Here is an 18593-nt window from a genome sequence, read left to right as displayed (position 1 = left end):
ACTTTACGGGAAAAAAACCAAACAAGTCCATGTATTCAGACTACATAAAACTGAAATTTTCTCCTCTGAAACAATACCAGCTTACCAAATTACAGGATAATTACTTAGCTCCAATAAAAAAAAAAACAGCTGATAATAAAACTTAAACCTCAAAAAAAAAAAAAAAAAAAAAGAGAAATCTTCACATTGTAACTTCAGCACAGTTATCTAAGCAAAGAAAAGCAACAGAACTGATGTAATAACTAGTTAAAAGATAAAGAAGATTTTTCATGGATTGACTTTTGATGGTGTCTGAAAAAGAAATCCTTATCTCATGCACCTGTTTCATACTGCATTCAAAACAACAGTGAATGCTGTCTCATGGGAGCTTTGATTACGGTCTCAGCAGCCATTTCCACCTTTTAAAATAAGCACATTTTACTCACTGGGTTCTGTATCCCTCCAGAAGTATAGTTTAAATATACCATACAGGCAAAGATACTTCAGTAGAAGTCTATTACAAATTCAATTAAAAGATAAGTGAGAATAACTCTGCTACTGCCACTCAAATTCAATAAGCAAGCCATCACTCCAACAACACAAGAGAATATTCACACATAAGAATTTTAACATTATAAAACACAAGTCAAGATGGGACAGAGTATCCTTAAGGAAGCCAAACAAGTGGGAGAGGGAAGGGGTGATGAGAACCACTTCTCTCCAAAAGGAAGGTGGGTCTGGTCTTGCTGGCATTGCCACCCACAGACTGCCATTACATTCGCGTTTACAGCTTTTCTAGAAAACTCCTTCCACCTTCCTTTGAATGTTCCACTTTGTCTTCAAGCTTATATTACGTGAGGTCCATGATTCATTTTTATCAAGAGAATACAAAAGGGATGTGCACACCTCCCAGCTGCCTTGTAATCTTGTGTTTACACATCACCCCGCATCTACTTATCTCCCTCCCCATCACGCTGAAGCGTTATTGAGTAAAATGGTGCAATCTCTTAATTTCTTTTCTTACCTCAGACACCACTTTGGCTGAACAGAAATCTTTGTCAGAAAAGCATATTCAACAGCAAGAACTTGGGAACCACCATCTTAACCAGCTGCATCGTATCATTAGACTGGGGGAGGCCAGTGAATCAGCTCAAGAAACTGATCCTGCTTAAAAATAACCCCACAAGGAGAGTAGCACAGATCCCCAATCCAAAACAGAATAAATCCCCTTAAACACCTGGGCCAGTACAGCTGCCAAGAAGGTGCAAGGAAGACAGCTGTGCTGCAGCACTGTGAGCACTCGCTGGCAGCTGTCCCTTGTGAGTACCTTGTGAGCATCTCTGCAGAGTGACCACGGCCCACCATAGCCCCAGCCTAAGTTCTCCTCTTGTGGGAGTCAGCAACCTGCCAGATTATGTTTCCATCTCTAAGGACAAAGCTTTCTGAGGGAGAAATGCTGTATTTATTCTACAGCTATTCTCACCCAGAGCATGCTCACAACCCTAACTCCACCCCTGAACAAAAGAAAAGATACTGCCGCACACTCCTTTATCCTTCGTACTTCTTCCAAGGTCTTGAGTCCAAGTCTAATATAAGCAGACCCCAATAAGCAAAATTAAGCTTCCCACCAATATAGTGACCTAAGTCTATGAAGTTTAAACCAGCAAAGCTGCATCATTAGAGTGAAATACTATGTTTAAGATGGATCCATTTCATAAAGAGGTCAGAAAATGAAAGGAAATTTGCCACTTATTATTCTTAAATCTTGACTAGTTACAGAAATGGCTCACAGCAAACCTATGTGCTGCAACCTAAAATGTGACAGCTACCATATAAAACAGTACTGTATGAAAGCCATGCTGACATACTGAAGCACTCATCTCCAATACATTACAAAGCAGAGGTATAGCTCATCCTTACATTTACCAACGGGATCTTAACAAACTGTGTATGCGCTAACATTTTTCTGATTTTACGTTCTGTTAAGAAACACAATTTAATGTCTTTTGCAAGAAAAATTCTACACTAATTCTTGAAAATTCTTGTTATTTTTCAAATATCTTTTCTGATTTAGTAACACTCTCTCCAAAAAGTGAAACCCTTCCTCTTCTCCACTACAAATAGCTATTTTTCACAATATACTGAATTAAATAATTTCTTTTTTTCCCTATGTCCTTCATTTTACAGGTGCACTGTCAGTCCAATATTACTAAAGTCCCTGAAAAGAACTAAAGCAAGCCATACCTTATTGAATTCAGAATCTTCCCCTAATTCTAATCTCCATCTTCTAGAGAAAAATCAGTCATGAGAAGTTACCATAAAACACAAAGGCAATAGCAATCTAATTTACTCAGACTAAGGAAAGATCCATCAGCAGCTGTTCACCAACTGCATTTAGAAATGCAAACACACCACACAGCATTGCAGGCTGCTTTCCAGCAAACAGTCCCTACTCCCCAAAAAAATTCCAACAGAAAATGCACAAGCAAATGTAATTTATATTCTAAAGGAGAAAAAAACAAAAGCAACACCAAAAGGAGAAAAAAAAACAAACAAAATAAAACATACAAAAAAGCACAATCAGAAGATACTATTTGCTATTTCACCACGGTTGAAAAAAGCATTAATATTGCAATAATTCTGACTGCAAAAGCTATCACATGGACCTCAAACACTGAGCACATGTGTGAATTACTGAGCACAAGGAAACAGACAAACCAAGCAGAGGATGAAGTTAACTGAAATAATTACAAGTTTTCCATCTCAGCATTCCAGACGACTTCTGGTGTAAGGCTGGAACCAAGTTGAATTTAGAGGTACAACACAGCTAAAAATGTCAGTTTCAGTGTAAACCAGATAAAATTGTTCAGCAATCTACCTACAGTAACTGTAGATATTGGTATTCATTGTGTGAGCTAGAGGAACGAAGAGAATGTGAAATCAATAAATGAGAACAAAACTAATAGCAACAGAGTAGACAAAAATGCTTGAAGTGTCTTTCCTGATCATTCCCGTCAGGTCTTGAAAGAGAAAAGTGCAATTCAACACAATCTACAGATAGGGAATACCACAAATATTCCTTCACCAACTGCAGCAGTCTACTCTAAAACAAAAAGTAGACTAGAATCATCCATTAAAACCAGAAACAAAGCCTGTTGTTCTTTTTCTTCCAAAGCAAGTCAGTTTGGATTGATTACAATGCGATTATCTGCACCACCATGTTCCACAAAACAACCTTTTCACAGACAGATGACTCTCGAAACAACAGAGATTTACTGCAATAGGTTTAAAAACATCACTGAAGTTTAAAAAAAAAAAAAAAAATAGGAGAAAAAAAAGACATCCAGTTACTCTGGATGACATTACATTTTCAGTGTACAGCAGACATTAAATGTACTTTATTTTTTAAAGTTATAAAATACAAAACTGCTATGAGTTTATCCTTTTATCCTAGAACTTTAACCTTGAGGGACAGTTGCAGCATATTCCTCTATCCATGGGGAAAGAAAGTCAGCCTTAAGAGTAACAACAGACAACACAATACACACACTCCATTTCTATCACAGTCCGTGCAAAAAGACTAGGAGCTCCAAGCCCTTGGCAGAGATCAGCAAAGGTTTCTAAGAGAAGCACTGGGAAGCATGATAAGACATACGCAATTTCCTTGTGGGAAGAAAAAAAATTGCTAAAATTACAAAAGTGGAAAGAGAAATGTAGGAAAAGCTAGGAGAAAACAAAGATAGATGACAAAAAAGAATTTATATAAAAGCTGAAGATGCTCAGTCAATAAAAACTGAACAATGCCCTTCTCTTGACTAATAAAAGCTACATTTTTTCACCTTATGTCAAAAGCAGCACACAGCTGAGCCAACAAGACAAGAGTACAGGCTTTGGGAAACAAGGAAGCAAAGTTGGAAGAGATGAAGATCTAAAGCACCTGCAGACAATCCATGGCCCAATATGCACCCCTGCTTCCAGCAAGTTTCAGCTGGTTGGGGGAATATAAAATCCCAAATGTAATTTCTCCTCACATTTGTAAAATTGCAAAAAGAAGAGGAAGACAGGAGAATGGACATAGCCCTCATATTTATACAGAATAAGATAAGGTCCTGCACAACAAGGATAGGAAAGGTGAGAGCAGAGTATAGTTTCTGAATATGGTCTGGTATTACACTCTTTATGCAGCAGCAATGACTACAGAACACAGCCCAAGGATGCAGCACACATAAATGAGAGATTTAGTCCACATTTTGACCAGTGCATTAGTTCCAAAGGACTTCAGTTCACTGGGCCAGCATCTGAAGATTACTGGTACATAGATACCCTGCCTGGGTATACAGCACATACACTGAAACATCCATCATGACAGTAAAGTGGTGCCGCTTCTCTTTCCCCGGCTAGCTGATGTTAAGGGAGGGGGGCGGCAGTTTTTCCCCCCGGAGCTCCGTTGAATCCCACTTGTCAGTTGTTTCGGCGCAGTATAAAACACAGGAAGCGCACACGGGTCCCAGGGAAACTTTATTTGATGACAAATTTCCCTTTTCTCTTCCTGGGCCCCAATTAAGGGGCCAACAAAGACTTATATCTCAGGGGAAAGTCAGGGGCAGACCCAACTTCCAACAAATCAGGAGAGTTGGGAGTAAAAACCTAGGCGGGGAATAACAGTAGTGAACCAATAAACTTCCAAGGAAGAAAAACAGTTTTAGGAAATGGGTAAAGTTTGGAGAAATAGAAACTAGAAACTAGCTGACGACATCTCTGGGAAAAGGGTGGAGACAAAAAAAAAACAGCACCAAGGAAATCTACTAAATCACAAATCAAACCATAGACCTACTGATAAAACAAAAAGCATGATACAACAAAGTGGGAAGGAAAGGAGTCCAAACTGGGCAATTTACTGTCCTTTCTTTTTTTTTTTTCTTTTTTTTTTTGTGCAGAAAAGGAATATAGTTTCTCTGTCTATTTAAGGGTATTCCAAGAAATAAGGTAACTGTGGTACTCTGACAATGGCATACAAATGCATTAAACTAGCCATATTTTAATATATTCCAGCCCATCACCACTGGCCAAATAAAACTACAGTAACATGTATGACCCTGCCCCAGGACACACCAGTTAGTTGACTACAGACTCATGTGACAGGATCCTAGTAAGCTACTCACATCCCACAAGGCTTCCTTCCAGCTGCAGATCAACAATGCACTGAGAGCCTGATGTTTAGCAGCTTTTATTCTCCAAGAAAATGACAGAGTTAATAACTAGCTAGTTCTCAAAATACCACTTACTCAGACTAAGTATTTGAAGGTACAGCATATACCTTTGGGATAGGCTCCTGTTCCAAGTCACTCCCAAAAAAAACCTTTTTCTCTTCTCCTCTTGTCTGTTTCCTCAACTGCACACAGACCCCGAGAAGACCAAATGTCCAAACTCCCAAGGCTACATCAACCACATCATCCTGGTCTGCGTAAAAAAGTGTGGCCAGCAGTTTGAGGGAAGTGATTCTATTCTGCATTGCTGAGACCTCACCTGGAGCACTGCACCCAGCTCCAGGGGCCCCAGCACAGGAAAGGCACAGTCTTCCTGGAGCAGATCCAGAGGATGGCCACAAAGTGATGAGAGGACTGGAGCACCTATCCCGTGAGGACAGGCCCAGAGAGTTCGCATTTTTCAGTCTGGAGAAGAAAGTTTTTACAATGAGGGCAGTGAAACACGGTACCAGGACACCCTGAGAAGCTGCAGATGCCTCCTCCCTAGAAGCTGAAGTCAGATGGAACAGGGCTTTGAGCAACCATATCTAATGAAAGGTGCTTCTGCCCACAACAGAAGGGTTGGATTAGATATCTCTGAAGGTCCCTTCCAACCAACCCAAACTACTCCATCAGATTAGGCACTTAAAGTTGGATTGTTTCAAGAGCTCCTGTAGCATGTACCCATTTCTAGAGTTAATTACCACTTCAGTTCTTCCCTGAGTCTGCCTTACTTCACCCAGTTACTACACCTGCCAGCAATCTATCTTCCCTGTGGATTCCCTGAACAACCAGCTCCCTGTGGATTTTAGGTGTAATGACATTTCCAATGCAACAAAAGCAGTATTGGCCACATGAGAATTCATATACATTATATGGTAACCTAGAAATAGTAGAATAGTCCTGCCTTGGTTACCCTTTTGCTCATAGAAACTGTTTTACAATGTGAATGATGAAAAAGAGCACTGATGAACTTTTGTGAAACTAATCTGACAGAACTGAAAAAGAGATCTTCTGCCCACACCATGAAATAGGGGAGAGTGACCTATGCAAATTCTTAGGTACTGAATGCCAGAAATTCTTAGATAAGTTAGAAATTACAGGAAGTATTAATTTCCTAATTGAGGGCACTTCCTTATTTCAAAACAAACTCATCTTTACACACATGAAGTCCAGTGGTTCTACCTCAGAATACAGGAGAAACTGGAAAAGCAACTAGAAACCAAAGTAACTAGACTTGGTTTTGATGAAATTGTTATTTTGTCTCACCAGTATTGTAAAAGATCATTCTTCCAGAAGTATCTTTGAAAGCTTTCCTCCTCCTCCTCCTCCTCCTTATTGGAGGCAAAGTAACTTCATATAACTTGTATCTAAATTAAACATTATTCGTTCCTCTTAAGTTTAAATGAATAACATTGGGGAAAGGCATGAGGCTTTCCTTAGCAGTCTACTTTTAGAGTTTGATAAGCAGAACAGCAGTCTAGCAGTAATTCTTGTAACAATATCTTACATTAAGGATTATGTTCTTAACATTTGTAATTTCTACAGAGCTGTGAGAACTGGACAGAAATTACGGTGGAGAAATACTCCTTACAAAGACTGATTTTTAAATAGGAACCAAAGAAGTGAAGTTGACGATTTTGTCACTCTGGATTTTAACAGAAAGGACTCTGACTGAAAGTCAGAGAAAAGTGCATTTGCACAGTCAGTTACTTGAATTGAATTGTCAATACCATTAATTGACTCATAAAAAGCTACAGATCTTCCACAAGTAAAAACAGGATTATAAGGCATTGTTATCAGCCACTAACTGAGGGAAAGACTCAATAGATAGCCAGTAGTACAAGTCACATTCAAATTTTAAAAATAAAGTTCTATATTTTATGGCCAAGGAATTCCCTAAAAGTGTTACAGAGATAGTCTAAATTGGTCCTACTTGCGTATCAAGACTAATGAAATGCATTTCAGTAGAAATGAGAAGGCTAAGCCAACCCACTGTTACAACAAAATTTTTGTTTTTAAAATATCGTCCACTCATGCAACATCAATCTTCAATGGCTTCAGTAAAAATGGAATTATTTAACTTTTAAAAAATACAGCTAAATATATGTTAAATATCTTTTTCTTGTGTAACATAAAGGATGCAACATCTCTTATGTGAAGGCCAGATGGCACTGCATTCACTTATTACATTGCTAGTGTTCCTGAAATAAGCTTCTGAGTTAACATTCAGTTTTGTCATTTGCCAACCAGCTGTGATTAACACTGAATGCTCTACCTACTCAAACTCTGTAAATATTTCTTGCCATGCTAAATTCAGTTAAGCCACAGTAGGAGTTTTTAATACTATTTATATCAGCCTAGCCAGACCACCTACATAAGTCCTCCTTCTACGTATTTGTGAGACAAGCTTCCCCATCACTTCCGTCCTGTCATGTAAGGCTCTATGTTAATGAGACATTATTATGCTAAACCTAATAAGAGAATTAAATTCTCTTGTTCCACACAATTTTAAGAACGTTTTCCATTCTGTGTGATGCTACCAGATGCATAATCTACACTTGAAACATCCAGGCATACACCAAGAAAAACACAAGCACAGACTGGCCCAAAAATCCATTCTAAGGATTAGTATGCCATTCTGATCTGCTTCTGGACCATCTGTATCGAGCAGGTCACCCTTGCCTTTGAAGATCTTTTATTCTCCATGATCAACATTAGAGATTCTGTTTCAGAAGCTGAACACTTTGAAACCTCTAGAATTAAACACATATATGCAAAACCACCACCCTCAGTGAACTAACGTGAAATCTCTGGGTACTTATGGTTATGTTGAAAAGCATGCCTGTAACAAATCTTTCTGCAAAACAATGCTCCTATGTTGCTCCTAAAGCACAGCAACATTTGTTCTATTCTTTTCATTATGTTGACTTTCATAATGAAACACCTATTTCAGCATTCTACCTGCTAGCTGCAAATGTTAAGAGGAAAATATCTCTGCTTACCTGGTAATTCCCTTTCAGTAGTAAGGTTCCACAGATCCATTCAGCCTGCTTGCAGCTTGGGGGTAAACCAGACTCATCAGTCATCAGCATCGGAATATCCTTCACATCTAAAGAAATTCACCCCTCCCCATATCAGAAGTTTCTGAAGCTAAAATAAAGCTATGCTACTTTCTTGCATCACAGATTGTGCAATTGTCTTTAAAAAAAGGGAGCAGAGGGGGAGGGGGAAACTGTGAATGACAGGGATACTACAGATCATTGTATTTCTGTGATCTTTTGTTGAATCCTCAGGATTTTGAAATCATGTCCAAGTAGGAGACCATCTGTGTATTTTTAGGGGAGGAATAAAGATTGTGCATAGCAGAGGAAAGCTTTTTTCATCTGCCATGTAGGGAACTTGCAAAATACCCTACCTGCCAGTCATGAATTATCTTTTACTTTACAGACTAACATCCAAAAAAAAAAAAAAAAAAGTAATCTGGTAATCTTTATCTTTCCCAGGCACAGACAAGACTGCTGAAAAAATGGTGAAAGCTAAAAACTGGATATGAGTTAGGTGTCTGGTGCGCCAATGGGTATTCAATCATAATTTAAAATACACTAGTGAAGCTCTGCCCTTTGCTTCAGCCACTTAAGAATTTAGTTGATTTTGCCACCCTTACAGAAAGTGACAGATAACTGTCTTTTTCAGATATGCATTTCATGCTGAAAGGACTGTTTTTTCAGCTAAGGCCAATTCCTCATGAAGCACAGTTCTGAGAGTCCAATGCTAGATTAAACATTACAGACACATAAAAGCCTTTCCAAAGAAGGTACCTGGATCTTATTCAAGCCTAAGAACCACAAATAAATAATAACACACAAAGCTGACACAATCTCTCTTCTCTTTCTAGATGTTAAGCCAGAAGACCACTATGCAGATCTCTAAAATCATCAGTCTTTACTGGTAAAAAGCCAATATTACAGTGGCCCGAAGCCAACAGAATGAACACATATGGACAAGCACAAAGCTGCTGGAATATTCATACTATTATTATAAAACATGCCCTAGGAAGCCTCACAGACATCCCAATTTATTCAAATATCCTTACATACAAATATTCTGATTTTTCAATTTCAGGAAAAAGTCATGCCCTGCGTTTTGACTGCTATGTGAATAAGGAAGTATTGAAGAAAAATAATCCTAGAAGCAAGGGGAAATTCCTAAATGTTACCCACGCTGGGAGGAACAGGTTATGCCTGCTTGTTGGGCAGCTCTAGACACAGACGGCCCTGCAGAATAGGCAAGGAAATTAGACTTGCTCTCATTAGACTGAGAAAGGCTGCAAAAGACACTCCTACTCACAGCTTAAATGGTGTAACTTGTTTCTCCAAAGGCTCAACTAGCCAACAGGACAAGTCCTGCTTCAAACTGCACCCACCTAATTATCAGCTTAAGTATCTTCCATGCAATAGCATTCACTGCTTTACTCCAAATAGGAACCAAACCACGAGTTAAGAGAACAAATCACAGAGAAACACAAAAAGCAGCACTGGTAATATTAGGACATCTAATCTGTTATCCAGTCCTGTGTTTATTACATGTTTCTAGAAAGTCCTGAAACAATACATGAGCTTAAAAGAAGTAGGTTTAATCCAGCGAGAAAAAACAGCACATGTAGCAGCACCAGAAAAGCAGATTGAAGTGGACACACAGAGTAAGAAAAGCTGGCATACTCAGAGCATGGCTATGCATAATCAAGAGGAAAGACAAAAGGTTCAAGGAAAGCCTTGCCTATGTTCTTCAAACATCCAGTTGTAAGTACTTAAAAATACTCCTTTTGGCAATGCAAAGGAAAATAAAAATATAAAAGATCTGTGCGGAAGAATGCTTAACAGCACAGTAAAAGTACTGATGGAACTCTACATATTAGCAGTTTGAACAAGTTCAGACACTGACCTGGGACAGTGAAGCTGAACTCTGGCACTCATACATCAGCCCATGGGAAAATCAGACTGGAGATGTGAATTCACAAGGAAGACACACTTCCAGTAAGGGTTCGCCGCAAGGCAATTCAGGTCTATTATCTGCCATTAGTAAGAACTTACTAATGTTAAAGTACTGCTGGTTGTAAAAGATTTGCCATTGCTTTTACTGCTTGCCCCATTTAAGGGCAAATTTCCATCACCACAAGATTATAAGTAGGTAGCTAAAAAAAAAAAAAAAAAAAAAAAAAAAAAAAAAAAAAAAGACAAAAAGACACTAAGTACATACGGATCTCTGTACTACATGAAGATGAGTTAGAGATTTCACTGGCTGTTCTAGGCAGTTTCCTAGACAGCACCATAAGACTGTAAGCAATTAGGATGCATTTCCCCAAGTTCCCACATACTCTAGTGGCCAGAAGACCTGCAGCAAGCACAGGGACTTAAGTCTTTCCCCGAACAAGTCCAGCTGTAGTAGAAAAAACAGCAGTACATATGTGCTCACTATTTAGCAGATCTCATATAGAGCACATTGGTCCAGTCTATTCCATCAAATAACAACATGCATTATTATCCAAAGCATACTGAAACTCCAATAAGGCATTTGCAAACATATCCAAACACCTTTTATAGACTTAGTCTGCTCAGCCAGAAAAACAAAATTAGCACTGCCTTTCAATTCCCAGCACTGGGGAATGGGGTCCCAGCAGATGAAAAAGAAGAAAGGAAGGAATAACAAGTACAAGTTTGTGGGTTTTACCTTTGGAAAAGCCACAGAGCATTCCACTGCTTTTACCAAATACAAGGTGATTGGCAGCGCCATCAAATTCACTTCCAGTAAATTATGACAATTTTGGCAACTAAAATAGGACAGTTGCACTTGTTGGTAGCCAGACTGAAAAAAAGATTTCTTACTTATAGACCAAAGGCTAAAAAATAAGTAAAATTCACTCTCAGAAGTGATCCATAAGGACCTCAGGTTGCAGTTCCAGTTCACTAGAAGACCTCCCAATAATTTTGAGTTGGAGTCAGAAAGGATCTCCCTGTTGGAGATTCCTCAATAGACTTCAGGAACAGTTACATTTTGGGTGAATACCCCATGAGTTTCCCTCATGCAACATTATCATTCTTCTGAGTTCAAAACTATGCATTTCAGTCCAAGCTTCCTGTTGACTTCCCAACGTATTCCCACCTATTTCAAATACCTGATAAAGCAAAAACAACAGCACCAGACATTTGTCTCTGCTTCTTTAAACATAAACCTGATAATAAAAGTCTCTACTAATGAGATTAAAGTGTTTTTGTAACAATACAATATTCATATTCCAAACAGCTAATGTGGGAACACTTCCCAGATCAAAGCAGGCCTGTCAGACTTGTCTATCCCTCCACAAGAACTCACCAAGACCACCAGGACAACTTGTGGCTCTTCCTGGCACAAGTGAGGACACCAGATTTTTAGTTTCAGTATCAAGGATCAGATACTGATTTTAGAAGAGGATGGGTTGCATTGCTCTGTTCTGTGAGAGCTCACACTGAAACTGCTTAGGATCAGTATGAGGCAAATTTCTACCTTTCTTTCTTGCAAAGCTCCACATATCAACATCACTACAAATTCTGGTATCCCCATTTTAACTCTGCTTGTTTCCAGTCATCTGCTCCAAAACAGAGACTGTCACCAGTCACACTACCAAATGAGAGGCAGAACAATCAAGAAGCCAGAACCACCACAGCCAGTGAGCTCTCAGGAAAGCCAGGAAAAACCTTCCTGCAGCTACTGTCTGCAAAGTAGCAGTCCACAGCGTGCTTTTGGGAATCGTGCTTGTCATGTTTCTTCTATTTATTTTCAGAATCAGGCAGGATCCCACATATTTTGCCTTGATTTTCAGTAAATGCAAAGCCTGAACAGGCTCTTCCTTAGCTGCCAGTGCTGAAAAAGCTGCATGAAAAGTTATGTGAACTTGTCTAGTGAAGGAAGAATACCACAATATATCACAGTATGAATATCACAACATAGCCCATGCAATTTTTAGGTAAGACTCTGCCCTAGTCACTGGGCACACACTATCTGTACCTGTTAGTGCTTGTGGGAGGTTTCAAAAGATATTTTCCACTTCTGTTGCAGCTGGCGTGGCGCCAGCAGAGAGCTTTCATACCATGGGAAGTGGCTAAAGTAATGCCAGTCTGAACTTGACTACATTGCAGGAGCTCTTATGATTAAGATCCTTCCTGCAGGACTCCTCTCTTTAGAAACACCTGGATTTTACTGAACTAACAACAAACCAGTAAAATGGGTAATAGTTGTGTGCAGCTATTTGCCAGGAAAGAATACTAAAGATGCCTACATATGCTCAAGGAGAAACTGGACAAGTACACAAAACAGATTCATTATGGGCTATCAATTAGACAAACCAAAATCCAAACCTCAGGAAATCCTCTGAACCAGAAACAGCCAGGGAATGGAAAAAAGAGTCATCACATACATACATACATTGTTCTTCTAAACCCTCACTAGGCATCTACTTAGGGGCACAGCAGAAGGAGCCTTTGAGCTGAATCAGCAGTCATTCTCAGATATTTAAGTGAGGAGACATGGAACTTCTCCCTCAAATTAGAAGAGACACCCTTCTCTCCACTAAGGGGAAAGGGATTTCCCATCTGCCAGTGTGGAGGTTTATTTCAGTCAAAAGGAGGCACATAAACACTGCTCACTTTTCACACGTTTCCCCTTTGAAAGTCTCTCCTTGCAATGCTGATCTACCTTGCAGAGTGAACAAACATCTTAAAAACATAAAATTTCATCTTAAAAGCTATTCCACGAATTTTCATCTCCACAGCTCCCGCTGAAGTTTTTTTCAAAACCAGACTGCTCCCATAGCTAGTTAGGAAGCTTCTAAATTTCCATCCTGACCACAGCCAGCTTTTACCCATCTGTTCTTGTGCCAGCAATTGCCTGGTTTTGAGCTAAGCTGCAAGCCATCTGACATGTTCACAATAATGGATCAATGGTTACTTAGGAAAGCAAAAGGTCAGATCAGCATGACAAAACACTGAATTAATTTTGCACCTAAAATTCCAAGTTATTTTAAATCCTAAAGAACAGAATCGAACTGTACACATACACACTACAGGTTCTCCATTAACCTGCTAATTTCAAGTGAAAATGCCATGTTTTAGGGCTTTTTTAAACAGATCCCTCCAACTTGGAAGAATAGAAAAAAATAAGGGTAGACCTGTAAATAATTTTATAAGTGTATTAAATACAATTATGTGAATCATTTTTACAAGAAGTACAACAATAAAGAAAATAAATAAATTTAAGAAGTAATAAAGTGCAAAAAACTTACTTCCCAATGTTTTCAGGTAGTGCTTGCAGAGAGATGTCATTTACTGAAAGACACGTCAGATTCTGCAATTCAGGAAAGCTTTCAGGCAACCTATGGAGATATTAATTCAAATCAAGGACTTCCAGAAGTGCTCTCTTTCATGTGAGTAAGACTTTATTTAGCAAATACACACAGAGGGAGGAAAGATTCTAGCATAACTCTCAGAAAATTCTAAGGATCATAAAAAACCACCCGTGATTTAGGGACTTCATTCTGTGTCAAAGAACAGGTTGATATACCACTCTCTTCCCTGCACCCAATTTGCAACATCAAAATGCTATAGGGCTTGAGAACATTTTAAGCATTTTCACAAAACTGAAAAATAAAATCAAACACATTATTAAAAAAAAAAAAAAAAACCACAACCTTTTTTACTATTATTTTCCTTTATAACCATATGGTAAAATGATTAAATTTTATTCTTGTTCAGACTCCAGTTACATACATTATAACATGGCCATTTTGTATTAGCTGCTAGGCTGCTCTTCAATTGCTGCTTTTTTGAAGAAACATGCTGTTCACTATGAAGACAATGTTCTGCTGTTACAGCATTTCACATTTACAGGTTCACAGCACAACAGCTTGTTAACCCCCCCTTCTTACACTATAAAATGCAGTCACATGCAGAACACTTCCCAAGTTCCCAAAGCCCTTAGGTCCATCACCCAGCTGGTGTTCTGCAAGGCATGGCTCTCCATTCCCTCACACTGAGGGGCTCCGGTGCCACTTGCTGCTCACTGGCCACACCAAGAAGCTCAGTTTGCAGCTGCACAACAGACAGGACGAGCTAAGGGGGCCAATTAGGTAAAGAAGCAGAAGCCCCTGGCCCAGCCACTCAACTTCTGCTCAACCCCCAGAGCATGCAACCTAAGATCAAGCTGTAACATTTGGTTTGGCTCCTGCTCTCCCCATCACCCAGCTCAAGGCACATGGTATGACCTGCAGATGACCTGTAGGCAACTTGACAAATGGAGACACACCAAGAGGCAAATACAACTCTGCACAGGGCGGATAGGGAGAAGGAAAAAGGCAAATTACAGTGTGGGGTGAGAGGGAGTTTTCATGTGATCAATTGTGTACTGCACTGCTTCATATTCTGGACCTTTTAATAGAAGATGCTCAATATCTTCAAAATGGAGCTTCGAAAGCTCCACTGGGACCACTCACTACCATGTAGACTCTTAACAGGTTTAACAGTCTAAATGGTTTGATTGTCTTTTGCTCAGCCCTGATGTTAACAGGTAGTTGGACTCAATAATTACTGTAGGTCCCTTCCAACTACAACTATTCTATTCTCTCTACAGCAGGCACTGTACTTCTATACCTATAATAAATCTATACATGTGTATAAATAAATGCATCTGCTTTTTACTGATATAAATAATATATAAACCTGAAATAATCTGAAAACAGCTGGAAAAATGGTCTGCCATCTTTAATGCTCAGTTTCATCAGTGATTTGACAATGAGGCAACATACTGTATTAGTGGTAGGACATTGACTGCAAAGATCTCCAACTGGCTTTTAAGCTTAGAGGAAATACGGACAAGAATCAATGTCTAAAAAAATGTTCCAGAGTACTATACAAAAGTAACTATTTGACTTTCTCACTTTGCCTGGGCAAATCAGAGCAAAAAACTTACATGCTATTATATAAGTAAAACTGAAATTCTGGATCTCATCACAGAAATGCCTGGCAACCAAATGTAAACAGTTCCTGGCATCTGTGCTTTCTAACGTGAACTGCTTGGAGTGATGTTTTCCAGGACATGCATACGCTTTGCAGACACTTATCAAGAATTTTTAGAATTCCCTTAAATTATCAACACAGAGTTATGAGATCTATTTCAACATCACTGAAAAACTCTTTTGTGAATTCCACAAAGCTGTAGCTGTGCATTGGAGGTACTGTTTAAGGAAACACATTACTCAGGCCTCAGGCCTTGCTGAGCACAGAGAATGAATGAAGAAGGGTAACTAGAACACTACTACTGACACTTTTGATTTCAATATCACGAGACACAGATCTGAGCTTTATACTGCAACTGATGCCTGGAAAAAAGCTGCTCAGTGACCCTCACCACTTGTGTATCTAAACATCAGTTCAGCCTCAGTTTGCTTTGCTGGATTTTTGTGGTATTATTATCCTCACTATATAAATAGGCTACAGAGCCATGGGGATTAAGATCACAAGTGTCCCTTTAATGCTCAGTGATGTGACTTTCAGAGAACTTAGGAGGCACTATGGGCAATATTCAAAGCACACTTCTGAAGAATCTGAGCTGTACTCGTGGGAGAAGCAGTCTTGCAAAACCACTGGGGCGGCTTAAGCTCTTACAGACTCCTGTTTGTTAGCACTGCAGCAGCCCAGCCAGCCAGCCAACCCTGCAAGTATCTGCCATCTCAGTACAAAGCAAAGCAGGTCAGTGAGCACCCACTGTGAACACTCTGGCTTATGTGACTTGCTCAGCATCACAAAGGAGCTCTGTGGCAACGGCTGGTTCAAGAAACAGTTCTCCAAATAGTATTCAAAGGTTTTAACTAGCAAATCACCTCTTCTTTGCCAGTTCCATCCTCACTTTACTAGATAAATTCCAAATTCTTCAGCAAATTGAACAGAGAAATGTCAACAAAACTCCTCTTCCATACTAGAAGTGTGCATAACCTCCAAACCTCAGCTCCTCAGAACACAGGCTGGCAGCAGACACAGCAGCCACTGACAAACACAGTGCATTTCTGCCTCATGTTACTGCATGTCACTGTGTCCCAATTGACGGGAGGGTGATGAAATGCTAGTCCAAGCTTTAATCATTAGTAAAAGCCATTATCTGCAGCAGCTGATCTAAAGTCTATTCCAAATCATCAGGCACCTGGGTTTGTGCCAATTCATTTGCTCTAACCATTGTTGTATCTTTCCCATGTATGAACATGGTTTTCCTATGCATTTAAAAAAAGGGGTGAAAATCATTTTATAGACAATCAGATTTACCAAATCAGAATTTTCTGGTTGGCTAATTTCATCCCCACCCAAAGAAAGATGCACATCACTTTTTCAATCTGAACTTTTGCTGCAGTCCCTGCCAGAGGCAAACACTCTAGGTCACAATTTTTAAGGGCTTATGTAAAATCATAATTGTTACAGCAAGACTGCAATTCCGGTATGTCATATACCAACAAGAAGGTGAAGTTACCTAGTCAGTGGATTGCCACTGAAATCTGCTACCTGTAGTGCCCTGCAGAATGAGATGCTTTCTGGTATTTCAGGAATATCTGCAGAAGAAAAAAAAAAAGGAAAAAATTGTCAGCAACTGTACTGCATCTGCATTGAAATTATTGCTTAATGACAGTAACTCACTAATGCAAGGAGTTATCTTGGTATCTTTCAAGACATTTCAACATGCAAGACTGCTCCCTGTCCAAGTACAGAACTACAGAAGCAGACCCATTTTGTGCTTTTTCACACCCCATTTTCCCCTCCTGCTCCATGTTCATCTTACGACTACTCACCTGTCCTTGGACTGATCTTTATCAGACTCTGCCCATGAAAAGAATCAGACAACCAACATGCTAGGGCTGCCCTAAAGAGCCAATTATAATCTGAACCTCTGGTGAATTGAGCAATACATGCCCACATTCTGTAGTGGAAGAAAGAACACGGGAAAGGAAAGCAGTGGAAGGAAGAAGAGAATGTGCAAGTCTCTCCACATGTAACTTACACTCATGGAGCAGAAACATCCTCCCTTACACCATAGCCAAGTAATTCGAAAATCATATTTACACCGACAGGCTGCAAATAAGTGCTACCATAACTACACCATTTCAGACTGCCAAGAAGTAAACAGAGATATTTGTACATGAAAACAGGTGGACTTTTTTTCAAGGAACTTCAATACAGCACATATATCTACTCAAGTCAAGTACATCTTAGGAAGATGAAATTGTCTTGTGGCACTCTTACAGCAAACTGAATATCCAGAAATACGTTGTGAGTCTTCTGATTAAGTACTTGTTTACTGTCACTGAGATCCAGCAAAAATTAAACAAATATTTTTGTTTCCTTGAATGTCAAAATTATTCTTTATGATTAATTTTGAAAGTAATTTTAAAAAAGTAAAATTTTAAGTAAAGGTTGGACTTCTGTTTCAAAGTTTTTGGCTATTTCCACTGACCTCACCAGCCACATATGATCTAAATACATTGAAAAAAAAATATGGAAATTAGTTACTTTCCTAGCTGACTAACTCAGAACTGACTACCTATTTATTTTGTTCAGATTTTCTCCCCAAAAGAGGTGTGATGGAGAAAAAAGTGTAGAAAAGAGGAAAGTACCTGCTCACCAGCTTTATCTCTTGCCAGGCAACCTCACCAAAAGCAACTAGCTTGAATGCTTCCCAACTCAGAACAAAATCACAGAAAGGTCTGAGTTGGAAAGCATCACCTAGTCCCACCCCTCTGCCACAGGCAGGGACACCTTCCACTAGACCAGGTTGCTCCAAGCCCCATCCAACCTGGCTTGAAGACTTCCAGTAATGGGGCATCCACAGCTTCTCTGGGCAACCTGTTCCAGTCCCTCATCACCCTCACAGCAGTTAATTTCTTCCTAAAATCTCATCTAAATCTAGTCAAATAGACACTGGAACTTCTATCTTGCATTACAACAACAACAAATACGGACATTGAACTTGGCTAACCAACAGCAAGTAAAAAATGTCATCCACTATCTACTCTTCATGCTATTCTTCCCTGGGAAGTAGCTGGAAACGTTCTGAAAGAGACATCTCTATTTCAAAGCTTCTGAGGACTGAGAATTACTTATTTCTTTGCAACCAAGCCAGTATCCACAAATACATTTAAAATGCATTTATGTACACACACAACACATTCACACAGAGATACACACTTTAGCATGACAATAATTCTCATTAATTAAAAACAAACTAACAAGGAAACAACAAAAAGTAAAGTTGAAGTAAAAATAACTATCCTAATTTTTTGTGGAAAAAATATATACG

The 18593-nt window shown here is 39.2% G+C and overlaps 1 protein-coding gene across 1 annotated transcript in view; it reads right to left on the bottom strand.

Annotated features, from left to right (window-relative positions):
- The window catches only part of LRRC1 (leucine rich repeat containing 1), a 70165-nt gene that overhangs the window by 23278 nt on the left and 28294 nt on the right, over window positions 1-18593 (bottom strand). The window contains exons 3-4 of the mRNA XM_041477496.1: window positions 16773-16851; window positions 13543-13632 (exon numbers count right to left, since the gene is read on the bottom strand). Coding sequence (XP_041333430.1) covers window positions 13543-13632; window positions 16773-16851 — 169 coding nt within the window. The remainder of the gene's footprint in view (window positions 1-13542; window positions 13633-16772; window positions 16852-18593) is intronic.

The sequence above is a fragment of the Pyrgilauda ruficollis genome, unplaced genomic scaffold, assembly GCF_017590135.1.
Source record: "Pyrgilauda ruficollis isolate IOZ18807 unplaced genomic scaffold, ASM1759013v1 scaffold40, whole genome shotgun sequence".
Taxonomy (NCBI): domain Eukaryota; kingdom Metazoa; phylum Chordata; class Aves; order Passeriformes; family Passeridae; genus Pyrgilauda; species Pyrgilauda ruficollis.
The sequence above is the reverse complement of the archived record's forward strand: the minus strand, read 5'-3'. Positions and strand labels throughout refer to the sequence as shown.